At 37.9% G+C, this 14,516-nt stretch overlaps 3 protein-coding genes across 14 annotated transcripts; 2 read left to right on the forward strand and 1 right to left on the reverse strand.

The window, feature by feature from the left end:
* Positions 1 to 4,199: 4,199 nt before the first annotated feature.
* On the reverse strand, positions 4,200 to 5,692 carry LOC105692493 (peroxiredoxin-like). The gene is made up of 3 exons (XM_012411719.3): positions 5,431 to 5,692; positions 5,039 to 5,244; positions 4,200 to 4,932 (listed from the first exon to the last, which is right to left on the reverse strand). Exons 1-3 carry the CDS (start codon positions 5,473 to 5,475, stop codon positions 4,476 to 4,478), a joined length of 708 nt encoding a protein of 235 aa, XP_012267142.2. The 5' UTR covers positions 5,476 to 5,692; the 3' UTR covers positions 4,200 to 4,475.
* A 232-nt stretch (positions 5,693 to 5,924) lies between these two features.
* On the forward strand, positions 5,925 to 7,925 carry LOC105692504 (non-structural maintenance of chromosomes element 3 homolog). 5 transcript variants are annotated; one of them, XM_012411732.3, is made up of 6 exons: positions 5,925 to 6,061; positions 6,202 to 6,875; positions 6,949 to 7,117; positions 7,219 to 7,313; positions 7,445 to 7,576; positions 7,675 to 7,925. In XM_012411732.3, exons 2-6 carry the CDS (start codon positions 6,210 to 6,212, stop codon positions 7,750 to 7,752), a joined length of 1,140 nt encoding a protein of 379 aa, XP_012267155.3. In that variant the 5' UTR covers positions 5,925 to 6,061; positions 6,202 to 6,209; the 3' UTR covers positions 7,753 to 7,925. The 5 variants fall into 5 exon arrangements, with proteins under 5 accessions (XP_012267155.3, XP_048505455.1, XP_020711772.3 ...); XM_020856113.3 differs by having other exon boundaries at positions 5,999 to 6,128; XM_048649496.1 differs by having other exon boundaries at positions 6,020 to 6,105.
* A 638-nt stretch (positions 7,926 to 8,563) lies between these two features.
* On the forward strand, positions 8,564 to 14,516 carry LOC105692543 (slowpoke-binding protein). Of its 8 annotated transcripts, none has more exons than XM_048649491.1 (11): positions 8,564 to 9,223; positions 9,533 to 9,665; positions 9,836 to 10,215; positions 12,338 to 12,510; positions 12,597 to 12,862; positions 12,924 to 13,218; positions 13,295 to 13,386; positions 13,463 to 13,588; positions 13,720 to 13,793; positions 14,073 to 14,126; positions 14,191 to 14,327. In XM_048649491.1, coding segments are annotated over exons 2-11 (1,557 nt in total). In that variant the 5' UTR covers positions 8,564 to 9,223; positions 9,533 to 9,569; the 3' UTR covers positions 14,192 to 14,327. The 8 variants fall into 8 exon arrangements, with proteins under 8 accessions (XP_048505448.1, XP_048505450.1, XP_012267246.2 ...); XM_048649493.1 differs by having other exon boundaries at positions 14,076 to 14,126; XM_012411823.3 differs by lacking the exon at positions 14,073 to 14,126 and having other exon boundaries at positions 14,191 to 14,516.

The raw sequence follows: 14,516 nt of genomic DNA on the forward strand, positions 1-14,516 counted from the left end.
GAGTTTCGAGTTTGGAGAGAGGTGAAGAGGCTTCGTATGTAAGTATGTATGTAGGTGATATGAAGGTATGGATGTATATAGCAGGTAGTAGATGTATATTTTATAAAGCGCCATAGAGTAATTAATCGACATTTATTATAATGAGCTTTGTAGTATACGTTGTACCTGTATAGATTTTCATCGCGGAAAATTCATAGCGCGAATTATTCCAAGATTAGATTGCAAAAGATTCAAAATGGCGGATAAGATGTGGGGGATGATGGACGGAAAAATCAGGAAGCGCGATTGGATCCGTACGAATAATTTCAAAAATAATAAAGAAGTAGATAAGTCTTGCGTATGTAAGTAGCAAGTACACACATTTATGTATATTTATATTTTGCCTATATGCGATATGTATGTAATATATGTATATATCGTTTAAGGATGAGAAGGAGGATGTAGAGCGCATTGACTGCGAAGGGGTGCCTTGCAATTACAGGATTTTGAGGGACAGATGCTCGCCCGGCAGTCAGAAGATTAAAACAAGTAATCAAAGCTCCGGTGGCGCGCAGGGTCCCACGTAGTCCCGGTTCCCTTTTCACTATCCTATTCCCCTCAGGACTCCGGAGACTCCTGTTTCCCGATTTCCCCCTCCACTCACGTATAGTAGCTGGTGCGACGGCAGCCCGGACCCACCCCGTCGATACGACGACATCCTTTTACCGCGTTTAGAGTTATATACGTATGTCGTATGTGTATGTATATTATACCTATATACAAATATGTATACATACATCATTCGCTGCTCCTGCAAAGCTATAAAAACCTGTGAAATGCGCGACGCGCCTCCCAATATACCAGCTACGATTACTTCCGGGAATAACGGGTTTCTTTTTTCGACGTACATATAATACGTCCGAGTCGCGCAATTATACATTCTAAAAATCGCGGTATAGTCACCAGATCGATTCGCAATTAGAGTAAAATGTACAAGTTAATTTTTTTTAATTTTTGGTTTTCCATAAAATCGATACAAGGATATGAACGTTTTGAATGTTCAAATTTTCACTGTCAGATTTAAATCAAACGATCTGAAAGACATTCAGAAATTTTTCATTTCAAATTTCGCAAGTTCAGATGCTAAAAAAATGAACAAAACAAATTTGTCTGCAGGTGATTAATAATCTAATCCGACTGCATAATTTTTTCATCAATAATAGCCGTCTACTATTACTATTTATACATACACCATCACGACGATGATATCTCACTGGTGATTCTTATTTGAACACAACCCCCTTTGCTCGAGGGCGTAAAAAGTCTAAAGGAGACGTGAAATAGCTTGGGGGCTACAAGGATATAAGGATATAAGGACGAGATGAGCCGTTTATCCCTGGTGTCGTTTTTCCGTCCTCTGAAAAAGCGGCAACGGCAACAGTAGCAGCAGCAGAAGGCAGCTTTTTACGGCTATCAAACCAAGATACTCCCTTCAACATCACGAAAAAGAAGTAGAATGAGGGAACGAAAAGTAAAACCGTCTTTCTATTTCACTCGCCCATACCAACCCAATCCAATCTAACCCAACCTCATCCGAACTTTTATCTGTCCCGCAAAAATTGCTGCTCACTATGGGTGTACTTTTTTCTTTCAGTTTTTTGACTTTCTTAGGAGAATCTCTCCCTTTATGAAACATAGGTATAGCGTCAAGTATTGATTTTTATCGCGGTTACTCCAGACGTAAGGTTTTTAGATTTATATAAATATATGTATATTTTTTTTTCAATTCATGCATGAGGAATGAAGGATATCAATCACTGCAGGTTAAATAATATCATCCTATTCCCCGCAGCAGACGCAATCTTGAAAGAATTTTAATTTACCATATACCTCCGAGAATAGTGTATAATTAAATAATAAAATACTACCTTGTCGCATATATTGATATTGATTTAGCTCTTTTTTTCTGTTTCTGTCGCCGCAGATCCTCCATATTTTATATCCTACGATAAATTCAAATTTCGCGGTAAAACCGTCCATGTGTATGAATAAAGTATATAAGGACATATAAAATATAAAAACCGCCATTATTCCTACTTTAGATGCTTCAAAGCTTTCCCTATGGCCTCGCACCTTAAAATATATGCATGTATGTATATAGGTATGCATGTTTGAACATTTTCCAAATTCGTCTTTGTCACAACTATCGCTGTATGGGTAAGAGAATTTTTGCGGATCATTATTTTTATGTGAATCCAACGTCGAGTTTCATGATTACGTTTTCACATACATATGCGTTACAGAAAAGAAAGAGGAGGATGTGGCTCCCATAAAAAAAATATGAAGTTCGTCTACATTTTTGATTTTTTATATTTCGTCTACTCTGCAGCGCGTGTCTCGAGGATAATTGCATACGTAGGTTCTAATATATGCATGTACATACATAGAATAACGTACCAATATATGTATATGAGTGTACCTACATACAACGTAGATAATCTAGACGTACGTGAATATTGTAGCTATTGCATATAGGAGGATAAATGGGCCGGCAAATGCTACGAAGCCAAAAAATGCCAAGCATCAAAAATGAAGTCCTTCAAATGCCAAATCCTCGGAAGTACGAACGAACATGTATCCGACCATCCATCCGCATCCATTTAATATCATCATATCCATATGAGACGCATGGAGCCGTTTTTATATGATTTATCGAGGGCTAAGAACCAAAGGGGCATGATCGAAATGAAAACGAGGTGACCGTCAGGAAAACGCGTCCTTTAAAAGTGAACCGAGAATGCATGGATCGCGGAGACGCGATCTGATGAATTTTTTGAATTTTTTTTAGAGATGAGCTCAACTGCTACGAAGGGTACATGAATTAGTTTTCAAGATGACACGATCTTTGCCATAATTAGAGCATTGATATCTCTCAAGAATGGTATGACAATCTAGTTTTGTATTATCGAATGACGTTTCGTTCAAAGTGGAGTAAATTGTACTATCTTCTTACTATCGTTAACTATCTAATATTCCATCCCTCCGGTTCCTATACAACAGTGTAAGGTATAAGATGTGGAATAAGAAAAATAATTTAAACTGCAGGATTCCAAGAGCAAATCGATCGCTTATAGCGTGTCAATTAAAGAGCAACTGCTCAATTATGTATGAGCTCTTGATGAAATGTGATTAACTCTTAAAAATCTGGGAACAAAATGGTTGATTCATCAGAGCTGCAGCTTTTGTATGTGTATGTGTAGGTATAATATCCACATAAAGCAATATGTCATGATACGTTACGTGTAATTACGGTGTGTAAGTAGAAATTGAGAGAGATATAGTAGGATGGGATAATCCAGTCCATAATGCACATGCGTATATCTATATATAGATATAGATATTTATGTGGGGTATATACCACATCCAGTGACTGAATCCTCTATCGCTCCCATCACCATTCACCACAAAGAATCAAATCAACCGGCGAGAGATTGCTCTCCATTCAACCCATACCGTTTTTCCCCCCTCCTGGTTCCCTCGTCACTCCTGCGTCTGATTGAACCAAACGGGAACTCCCCCACTCCAGTTAGCTCTCTATCCCGTTTTTCTGATCCCCTCCACGTTCGTAAACTCCCTTAACTCCTGGTCCCGCACCGTTAGTCGTTACCAACCCCCGCGGATCTATCTAGTGCTCCCAACGCGCCGAAAGCCCTAAGCTTTTATATGGTACATTATATACGTAACTATATGTATGTGTCCACATCGGTTAGAAACCCACACATTGAAAAGGGGGATTACTAACTTAATGGGAAGTTAAACGATTCAAATGTCAGCTAATATGTATAGAGCACAGATTTCATCACCAGCTGGAATTCCGAATCAGATAAACTAAATTTACGATGATGAAATATACATTTGCATATATGTATGTATGTATGTATACGTACGTACATACAAATAAGACAATAAGCAAATGGTCAACATTTCAGGATGCTAATCCTTCAGGCCTATTAAAATTAAAGAATTCTTGAAAATGAAGTTGATGTAACACCACCAATTTCTTATTCTTTCTTCTCCGAAATCACAAGAATATTCTCATTCGATTCGCTGGGGTTGTGCAAAATGTAGTTTCCTAAGGGGTTGTGGATGGTAGCGCCACTCTCCAGGAAAAACATAAACTAACTTTGCCGTAAAGCGCGGGTAAATTTTTAAACAAATACTTTGAATCTCAAATCCAATCAGCATTGCAATCGTTGCAATACGGTTTTGTGGTATTTTTTATTCAAAAACTAATTTATATCACATTGTTGGTATATTGTTGGGAACGAGATAGGAAAGCTCTATTTTCGGTTAATAGCAAAATCTCTAAAGCAAAAATCACTGCACAGAATATATTTTCTTCAATCCATTAGTTTTGTGGTTTGCATCGGAAACGATTGTGAGGTCCTGCGTTTCTGTACTTTCAAGAGCAGCTTTTTAAATATAAAACTTACTTTTTAATTAACAGACTCGAAGTACTGTTTACTATCTTTAGGATTAGGTTTGATGGTTTTAGAATCAGGTTGCCAATTGGCAGGGCAGACTTCTCCATGCTTTTCAACAAACTGGAATGCTTTTATCAACCGTAAAGTCTCGTCAACACTCCTACCGACAGGTAAATCGTTGACGCAAAATTGACGGAGTATGCCTTCTTTATCAATTATAAATAGTCCACGTAGAGCAATGCCTGATTCTTCGATTAAAACGTTATATTTTGCTGAGATTTGCTTGTTGAAATCGCTCAACAATGGGTAAGCAAGCCCTCCAAGACCTCCTTGCTTTCTTGGAGTATTTATCCAAGCTAGATGACTGAAATGAGAGTCTGTCGATACTCCAATAATTTCAGTATTCAATGCAGCAAACTGGCTCATCTGATCACTGAATGCCACAATTTCAGTCGGACAAACAAAAGTGCTGAAATATCAAAGCTCTGCTTATACTCTTGGTATCAAGAAACTGAAGAACATGTTCTCTGAATCAAGAAACAGACGCCAACCAAGTTTGTAACTAGAACACTTACAAGTCCAATGGATAAAAGAAGAGAACGACGTATTTTCCTCGATAATCACTCAATTGAATATCCTTAAAGTCTCCGTTAACTACTGCAGTTCCAGAAAAGTCTGGAGCTGGTTTTTGAATCTGAGGTCCTACACCGAGTAACCTAGAGCTGATGAAGAGATTACGGACACTCGTGCTCACAGCGTGCTGCCTAACTCCTTGTTGTGTCTGGCAAAAAAAATTATCAATTGCATTATTTGTTTGTAGTCGAAAGAAAAGTACGAATTAAAATGGAAAGGGCGGTATATTACATAAGTCCTAGATTGATTGATGCAATAACCAAATTTACGTGAAAAATGTATAGGTGAATAAATAAAAAAAATGCCAATCGAAGTCAAAAGCCTCATGTCTTACCATGCGCTGAGTTTGAAGCAATAAATTTCTTAGTAGCCCAGACATTGTGAAGTTATTCTATATTTTTGGTTCCACAAAATATGATCACCACACTGATGAATGCTAACTCATGCAAAGAATAATTTTCCACTTATTTAACTTTTAGATGATTCTCAATGAGTGAGCGGTTACCACAAAGGTTATGCAATCAACTTCGCACTCTGATTTCACGAGCAGCGCAGGGCACTAATTTGAACGTCTGTAAAATTGAATTAACCAAGAATATGTTCGACGTACTACAAGTATCAAGCAGTATCCAAGTTGTTATTATTCTATTTTCATTTAAAAATAAATTCAATAATGTGGTGATCACTCTACCGGCATGGATATCATTTGTTGCAATTCATTATTTGAATATGTTATCAACGGTGGTTCGTATCGGTAACACAGAAAACAGTAAGCGGTAAACGCCACCAGCAAGACCAACTAAGAAAACTGGCTCCAGATAAATCGAAAGTGTTCTCATTTTGGTCACTTTGGCACTAACTGTTCGCTATTCAAATTAACTAGTGTGAGCGGGAACAATAGATGGCCTATGAGCGAGTCACGTTGCTTGAATTTGGGAAGTAAACATCATTATTCTATAAGAAAGGTACGCTAACTACTGTCGTTTTTCAACAAATTCAGCTTACCTTGGTCAGAAGAGTATTTTATCTTTGGTTTGTAAGCTTAAACAGGCATATTATTAGCCAATTTATTCTCACACCTGAATTTATCAATCAAATAACATAGGTAAAGCCATGCCACCGAAGAAAAGAAGAAAGCCCGGCCCGATCCCATTGGCTGTAAGGCTTGCCGCATCAAATGACCTAGAAGATGCGGAGCCCTGGCACCAAAATATGACACCATCGTTTTCAGAAGAGGTGCCGACACCATCATTGACAGAGGTGCCAGCACCATCATTGGCAAAAGAGCGGGCACCATCATTGGCAAAGGTACGGGCACCATCATCAGCAGAGGTGCTAGCACCATCATTGGCAAAGGTGCGGGCACCATCATTGGCAAAGGTGCCAGCACCATCATCGGCAGAGGTGCTAGCACCATCATTGGCAAAGGTGCGGGCACCATCATTGGCAAAGGTACGGGCACCATCATCGGCAGAGGTGCTAGCACCATCATTGGCAAAGGTGCGGGCACCATCATTGGCAAAGGTACGGGCACCATCATCAGCAGAGGTGCGGGCATCATCATTGGCAAAAGAGCGGGCACCATCATCGGCATCGCACGCCGAGGGGCCAGGCTCCCAGGAAATGAATCAACTAATTGGAAGGATCATTAGATACTTATTATCCGCAAACAGATCAAAGAATGTAATTCAACGACCACAACTGATAAAAAGTGCATTTGGCAACTACGGCAAACACTACCGCTTAGTTATGCCAATTGTTAAACGCAAATTGTCACAGGTAATCAAATGGGATCCTCAAACTACTGTAAATGAACTGCATTCAATTCATAACATTCATTTGAAATTTTCAGACATTTGGACTCAGATTGATCGAATTTGAAACTAGTAAATATATACTAGTTAATGCCATTGAAAATGGTAAATTTCATCTACAAGTTCCAGAGGACGAAAAACCTTGCAGAATGTTACTAATTCTAATACTTACCCATATTTTCATGTTAGATGGCAAAAGCAGTGAAGGTACGTTGCGTGTTTTCTCTTTGTTGGATCACTGTTTTGAGCAAAGAGGACATGAAACTTTAAGAATCCTAGAGCATTCAATAAATTGAATAATATTTCAGATTCTATATGGAGATTCTTAAGATGTCTGAAAATAATTGAAGAAGATGACTTCAACAGTGAATATTTCGGTGATGTCCAGAAAGTAGTTTGCACTGTAAGTACTAAAAAAGTTTTTTATTTCATTTTCATCACTGAATTTCTATGCAGGCTTATTATATTACATAGATGATACAGTGTTGTTGATTGTCCCTATGCAACTTCGACAGCCTGTATTTATTTTTTTAGGATTTCGTGAACCAAATGTATCTCAGTAGGTCGATGATTGGCTCTACGGAACCACCTAAGTACGAGTTGCAATGGGGTCTTCGTGCTAAATTAGAAGTGTCGAAACGACATATGCTGGACTTTGTTTCTAAGGTAAATAATACACTAAAGTAAATCTACTGAAAATTTTCTCAATGAGTTTCCATCTTTTACCTGCAACGAATGACTTGATTTTGATTTTCGATTCTTAGATGTATGGCGATCGCTCTTTGAGCTCATGGCCAAATCAATACAAATCCATGCTAGCAGACGAACGCACTGATGCTTGATGGAAGTAAGGCAACCTACTGAAGTATAATAACGCCAAAAGACTGAGAAAAGAAGCGTAGTTGAGCATATAATGGAAGATAAAAGGCCACCAAGTTTCAATAAATCAAACTATACGAATAAGGTCATTTTTGTACTCATTGTTTGAATAAAAAATTTGTGATAGAAAATAGTATCGAAAAATTCTTAATTCTTTTCGTATCTTTCATTTGTTGATTCTACTATTATGTGTTACAATCTACTTCATATTTCTAAATTCAGAGACAAAATTCCCCGCACATTGGGCTGCAGGAAATATAACAGCTACTCGGAGGGAGGCAACCGTACTAAAGCAGGTGAGATTAGGTACGGGATGGGGTGTGGTCAAAGTTCACTCTGAGGTCAGGGATGTAGTATCTGTGTGGAGTGGTAGTTTACCGCATTATACTTCGACGCAGATACCCTAATTGTATTATTAATGCTATGACTCTACCTTCCATTATCTTATGAAAAAAGTTATTTATGAATGCATAACGTGGATGAGTTGCATCGCTGAAATGTTTTTCTTATTAAATTCAACATTTTATAGAGTATGGTGTTTTCCGATCACCCTGTGAACATCCATTCGGAATTTGTCTTGTTATTTTAAACCGCAGGAGGTCAAAGGTACGTAGCCCCTCTGGTATAAGCCGCTCGCGTTACCGATTTTCAGGTAGGATAATAGAAAGGAACAAGCTGCACGGCTTCGGAATAAAGTCGCTTAATCCTCCCAACTGAACAGCAAGTGACCCATAGCCACTACATCTACACTGCACAGTAAAAGTGAGACAACTGGATATCATTCAGTCCATAAGGGTTGTCCGTTTTGCGATCACCCCCCGCTAAGCAATTTCGCTGAATTTTATTACATAAATTTGATTTTCAGCTTTAATAACTTTTGATTCAGATTGGTTCCGTTTACCGCGCTGTTCGCATAGGTGTATATTTATCATCCCCATTCCCACAAGTTCTCCCGTTTCAACCCCCAGAGGTGAAGCATCACTTTCCGGGAGAACCGAGAGCTCAGAATCCATGTCACTTCAGTGCATTTTCAGCTTTCGTCAGTCGTAGAAGGTTTGCTCTGGTCTTTCTAAATTTTTTTTGAAGTAGCCTCGACTTTCGGAGACGAATTAGATCACCTGATCGCGAGGGGTAGCAGCAGCGGCGGAGGTGGTGGTGTGGTGGTGGTGATGGTTTAGCAGCATTAAATTATTTCGCTACACACTCTGAAAGCGGGGGTGTTTTGTGTTGCTCTGTATTCCTGAATTTCACATGTCTGGTGGCGGCGGTCTAGTCAGCGATGAATGTGCATGAAAGAAAGATAAAACACGTTTTACCAACCGCGCTTTATTGTCATTCTCCCGGCGTTTTTCTTCTACAAAGTCTGAGAGAGTTTGTTAAAGAAAAGCTATTCTGTTGATAAGGAAATACATAATCATTGATTCTATTTTACAAGTGAGTATCTTTAGATATTTCAAATTCAAATGTCAGTGTTTCGTTTTTTTAGAACTCATAAAATTGGGGTAAATTAAAGGGGCATATATATCTAATTCTGCATTCTTTAAAAATTTTGTCCAATTGTTTGTTAATATTTGGAATCTTGGAGGAAAAAAGAACGCCAAACAATTTTCCTCGATTTTTTCATACACCGAGCTCTTCTTTTCTTTCATTAACTTATAATTTTTTTTTTTGTATTTGTTGTCAATCACCGCGTTCTATTCATCTAGAACGACCCTAAACAGTTCAAAAAATTGGTATTTTCAGATTGTCAAAACGAAAAAATTACCCTTAGCAACTCTAAATGCGGTTTTCCAGTCTGCACCATCCCTTCCCAGAAATTGAATATAGTCACCGTTTTCGAAATTGGTATAAAAATTGGAATCTCCGTAGAAAAATAGTAGGTTGAACATTACTACTGGTTTAAGAAAAAAACTACACAAAAAAGGAAAGAAACAATTCACTGCCTGTCTTCTTTTCATTTCCACTTGACGAAAAAACATTGAAAAATTTATGGATAAACAAAGTTAAATTAAAAAATTTCAATCGATCTTCTAATTATTTTCGCAGACCTGGGACCAAATCCGTCGAGTGAAGATGTTCAACTTATACCAAAACATGAATCGCCGTTCGGCAGATGATACCGAAAGTCGTAAAGAACCGGATCTTACAGGGCATGATCGTTTTTGTCAGGAACGTCCAAAAACGCGACGTAAACGTCGACCTGTTACAAGACGAGCTCAGAGCGCAATAGAACTCGATACCGAAGCTATGATTTCAGCAAGAGGGACAACTTTTAGGCGCGGTAGAAGTGCTAGCATTGAATTAGACGTCGCCGAAGAAAGCGAAGAGGAAAGAGGATATCAAATTACCAATAAAATCGACAACTTAGCTAAAATTTTATTCAATAGGGTCACCGCAGCTAGGAATAGAGAGCAGAATGAAATCAGGTGAGTATTCTCAAAAATTATTGTTACTCATTGTCGCCTATTTTTTTTTTGGAGGAAGCAAAGTTAGATTGGGAAATCTGAATGTCTACAAATGATCACCGTGCAATTCAAAAACTATCAAGATTATAGGGATTGTTTTTGTGGTAATATCAAAATCAGAAGAGCATCGCTTTCTTCATCGCTTAAATTCCACTACATCTCACATGAGTGAAATGGTTGTTTTGTTAACCACTTCAGCAAATTGATAAAAGATGGTGGGTCCAAGAAACAAAATATAATGGTCTAAATATCATGAACTGCCAAGTTGCTATGTATAATTAAAGAAATTGATTATCACGTGATCTCTAAAAAGCGATTACTTAATTAGAGTATTATACTGACCGCAACGGAAATGCATATTACATGCCCATAAGAATGTACGGGGTGCTCTAAAATGGCAGAACTTCGTTATTAGAGTACGCATTATTTGAATTTGCGGGGGAAAATAAATTGAGTATAATTAACATTCATTCTTATAAGAACGTCATTATGGACTTTGTTCTGTTTATTGATGGTTCAAGTATTTCTTACCAATAATCGTATGTTTCAAGATCATTTTAAGGAATAGATTTGAAAGTTTCACCCCGTATAACTGTGACCTGGAGATAGCAATTAATCGCGCATGAAATATTTCAAACAAGGCACAAAAGAATTTGAACTACCGAACAGAACGTTGTTAAAATCAACTAATAAATAATCAATAATCAGAATCGACTGTTTAATTGACGGCTTATTTTCCAGTCGTAATTCTGTATTAATACTATGAAAGTGACAAAGGCGGTAAAATAAGTGTCATAGGCATGGAAACAATAGGCACTTTATTGAGGATCGTTCTATAGCCGACTAACAATAAAAGGTCAACGCGATGAAAGCTGTTGAGTATAGTGTGTAAACAAAATCCAGCGATTACTATCACAGTTTAATCGATCCTTATTAATTGTTAATGTGAACAGGAATTTTATGTTATACGCGTTCGGATTTCCGCTTGCACTTTGTTCCGTGCGAATATGCTGTATAGCGTTTTATCTATTTATTTGAATACTTCTGAATTTTCATAATCGTAATTCATCAATTTATCATGCCAAAAGCCAGGCGACCACGAAGGTAACGATGGAAATAAATATTATCATTATATCTGTAGCAACAAATAAATTTGACGCGAAAAAATTTTCAAGCACGATCCACTCGAGCTCTGTATACGTAAAAGTCGTTGAAATCTCTTCTACAATAATGACGTGTTTCGTTGTTCAGATGCACTCCAACCACCCTCAAATTAATTTGCATATTTATAAATACAATTCAGTGCACGTTTTCGTCCCACTTACAATAATGTATTTCGGTATTTCTCTATTTTTTCTCACTTTTGTGCTGTATGTCGTTTGCAATTATTCGCAAGATATAACATCATCTCGTATACGACACCGCCCCGCGTATTGCGTTTATTTTGACAGTTTATGTAGTTAAGTTTATTTGTGATGAAACCTTTGCAGTCGTCCTGAATTGTGGCATAATAATAATGACGATGAAGCTGATCGCTATAATCTTTGGAGTAAGCAGCAAACTCCAGACTCTGCTAATCCTTGTTTCGCGCGGCTAATCCGATGCTGGCGTCGACGCCGAACAAACGACGCCGATCAAGAATTAACGCAACGAAATGTCTGTGGGATTCATATGCGTATTAATTACCTAAATCAGATAAGGTACAGTTGTTCAAAACGGGATTCTGATCTTTGAACGAAAGAATAGCAGAAATCAGATCGGATAATTATAAGTTATCTGTTTTAATCAAATAATTACTAGTTATCTACAGGATTTAAAAGCTAATAGCTTGAAGAAAGCTTTGAAGTGCTCTAATTTCAAATGTAGTCACAATCCTAATAGGATATAAATTTCGATGCTGTCCGACTTCACTTGAAAACCAGCAAACTACCGTTTCTTGGACTGTGCAACAATTGTAACTTTAATTTTTAGATAGAGAAGAAAATATATTAAGAGGATAATCGACCAGACTTCCGAATTAACACGGCACGAAGCAATAATCGGAGTATCAAAAAAAAAAATTATTATGCATGTGTAATTTCAGAAATGGGCGACATCAGTACACCGCCTTGGATTGCTATGGTCCATCGGTCTGCAGTGATGTGGGTGAATGCATGGAAATGGAGAAAAGATCCAGAGATTTAGCTTTGACCATTTGTCAAAGTTACGTGGGAATTTCTGGGCGATACAATCTTACAAAACAGTTAAATAACGTTGGTGAGTTGTTTGTTGCTCGCAGACTTCATGGTAAAATTGTAGTTCACTTCTCCTTGTCTAACAACGACGAATGTTCTGATTATTAGGGTCTCGAGTGGACAAACACTGGTTTGCTATAAGGGATAATTCGCTGAAGGCTGACAGGCTCTTAACACTTGCACCATTGAGCAGAAATTGTCCGATAAACATTTGCTCGTCTGTTAAGGAGACCTTGAACCATTTATTCCGCGCCTTGCAACATCCCTATATCTGTCCAGTGCTTGATCTAGATTTCAACGAATTTGAGGGACGAAATTACGTCATCCTTGTTCAACCCATCAATCAGGGAAGCCTGAAGGATCTCATATATGGGGTGAGTAGGAAACTAGAGCAATAGTCCAAATTGGAAGACGTCATTTTTTTCATCTCTTCAGATAGAGAGAAATTGTTGGAACGAAGACTGGAGTCAAAAATATGTGACGCGAGGGAAGGGACTACCTCTTCCTCAGGTTCAGCGACTCGGACGTCAGATTTTGGAGGCATTGGTATTTTTGAAAGAGCGTGGATTTCCTACAGTTACACACTTGCATTCCGGTAATGTGATTGTCCAAAACGGAGTCGCCCGACTTGCAGGTTTGGAAAATACTCTTCTTGGTTTCACGAGCAGGATTTATCCAGTCGTCACTTCAAGATCCTCGCACTTGAACTACATCGACACCATTTGCTTTGGTAAGGATTTCAAATGCTCCAATTCATTCAAAGCCAGACGACGAGTAATTCATCTTGACTAATATTCTTATTTCAGGACATGTTTTATTCGAAATGTGCGCGGGCTACGAACTCTGCTCGTTTAAACCAATGGAAACTCATCTATCGGACATCACTAAGTACCCTCAGGTTCGTTCATTATTACCCGATCGATCGAAAACGCTTTTAAACATTGTCAAATAGCTGATAATTTTTTTTAATTTAGATTATAGAAATTTTGGAACTTATCTTCGAACAGCAAGAAGCTCAATATCCGACTGTGGAGGAGCTTTTGTTACACGATCTATTCCGCAACATTGATCTTCGTGAAATGCGGAGCGCACCAGTAACGGTAAATAGAAAATTTGAACAATAGCTACTCAACTCAATGGCTGGAATCAGAACATTTCTACAGAGGCATTACTAAGACATTAATTTGAAACGCCGACAGCATTAGTGAGCTTTGAATTATTACATTTTTAGATGTTCCGTCCGACTTTATCACCTCCTGTAGTCAACCTGCTTGATGGGATAAAGCGAAAAAATGGTAACAAAAGGTGAGCAACTTCTTTAGCTTTCCTTTCAACCCTCATATAAAAATTTTCGAATAATTTTTCACCATTATAGTAAGAAGTGTCGTAAATAGTTAGCAGTTCTTTTTTTCTGAACATAACTTTTTCGTATCAAAACACTGAGAACGTGACTTTTTTTTTGTAACACAATGATAGCAAATACGAATTCCGGTGTGAAAAATCTCAATTCAGTAATGATCCGTCGTGAATTTTTTGATTTTAAATGTTAGTTTTCAAATCATTTTAACTCCTTTTGCATGCTAGCAGGCACAGATCTCATTCTGCAGGTGATGTTCCGACAGCGCGGAGAAGTCATTGGTAACGAGTGAAATCGTTAATATAATCTAAAATATTGTCAGTGCTATTTTGTTTTTGTCTTTAGACTGGAGAGTATTGAGACTGAGGAGATGATATCCCTCGATAGTCCTTCGCTGGAATGCAACACAGAAATTAAGGAGTGTTCGCTTCTTGCTGAGATATACGGCGAACTTTCAACTACAACGATTTAAATCAAGAGCGCAGCAGTCAAAATACTGATACCAATGTAACTTTATCATCGTCTCTCGAACAGAGCTTAGTTTCATCTTCCTCCGATCGAATAGCGCTTTTTTGGTTTTTGTAATTATTCATGTATGCCTATGTTTAGTGAGGTTTTTTTTCTCCAGCCGTAAATGTGTACAAATTAAACTATATGAAATTATTGAAAAA

The sequence above is a fragment of the Athalia rosae genome, chromosome 2, assembly GCF_917208135.1.
Source record: "Athalia rosae chromosome 2, iyAthRosa1.1, whole genome shotgun sequence".
In the NCBI taxonomy this organism is placed as follows: Eukaryota; Metazoa; Arthropoda; class Insecta; order Hymenoptera; family Athaliidae; genus Athalia; species Athalia rosae.

Coding starts and splice junctions, on each gene's coding strand:
- LOC105692504 (XM_012411732.3), top strand. CDS start 6,210: ATGCCACCGAAGAAAAGAAGAAAGCCCGGCCCGATCCCATTGGCTGTA. Junction 6,876..6,948: donor TTAAACGCAAATTGTCACAG/GTAATCAAATGG, acceptor TGAAATTTTCAG/ACATTTGGACTCAGATTGAT. Junction 7,314..7,444: donor TCCAGAAAGTAGTTTGCACT/GTAAGTACTAAA, acceptor TTATTTTTTTAG/GATTTCGTGAACCAAATGTA.
- LOC105692493 (XM_012411719.3), bottom strand. CDS start 5,475: ATGTCTGGGCTACTAAGAAATTTATTGCTTCAAACTCAGCGCATG. Junction 5,245..5,430: donor TGCTTCAAACTCAGCGCATG/GTAAGACATGAG, acceptor TTTTTTTGCCAG/ACACAACAAGGAGTTAGGCA. Junction 4,933..5,038: donor TTCTTTTATCCATTGGACTT/GTAAGTGTTCTA, acceptor TTGATATTTCAG/CACTTTTGTTTGTCCGACTG.
- LOC105692543 (XM_012411823.3), top strand. CDS start 9,570: ATGCGGTTTTCCAGTCTGCACCATCCCTTCCCAGAAATTGAATATAGT. Junction 9,666..9,835: donor GGAATCTCCGTAGAAAAATA/GTAGGTTGAACA, acceptor TTATTTTCGCAG/ACCTGGGACCAAATCCGTCG. Junction 13,387..13,462: donor ACATCACTAAGTACCCTCAG/GTTCGTTCATTA, acceptor TTTTTAATTTAG/ATTATAGAAATTTTGGAACT.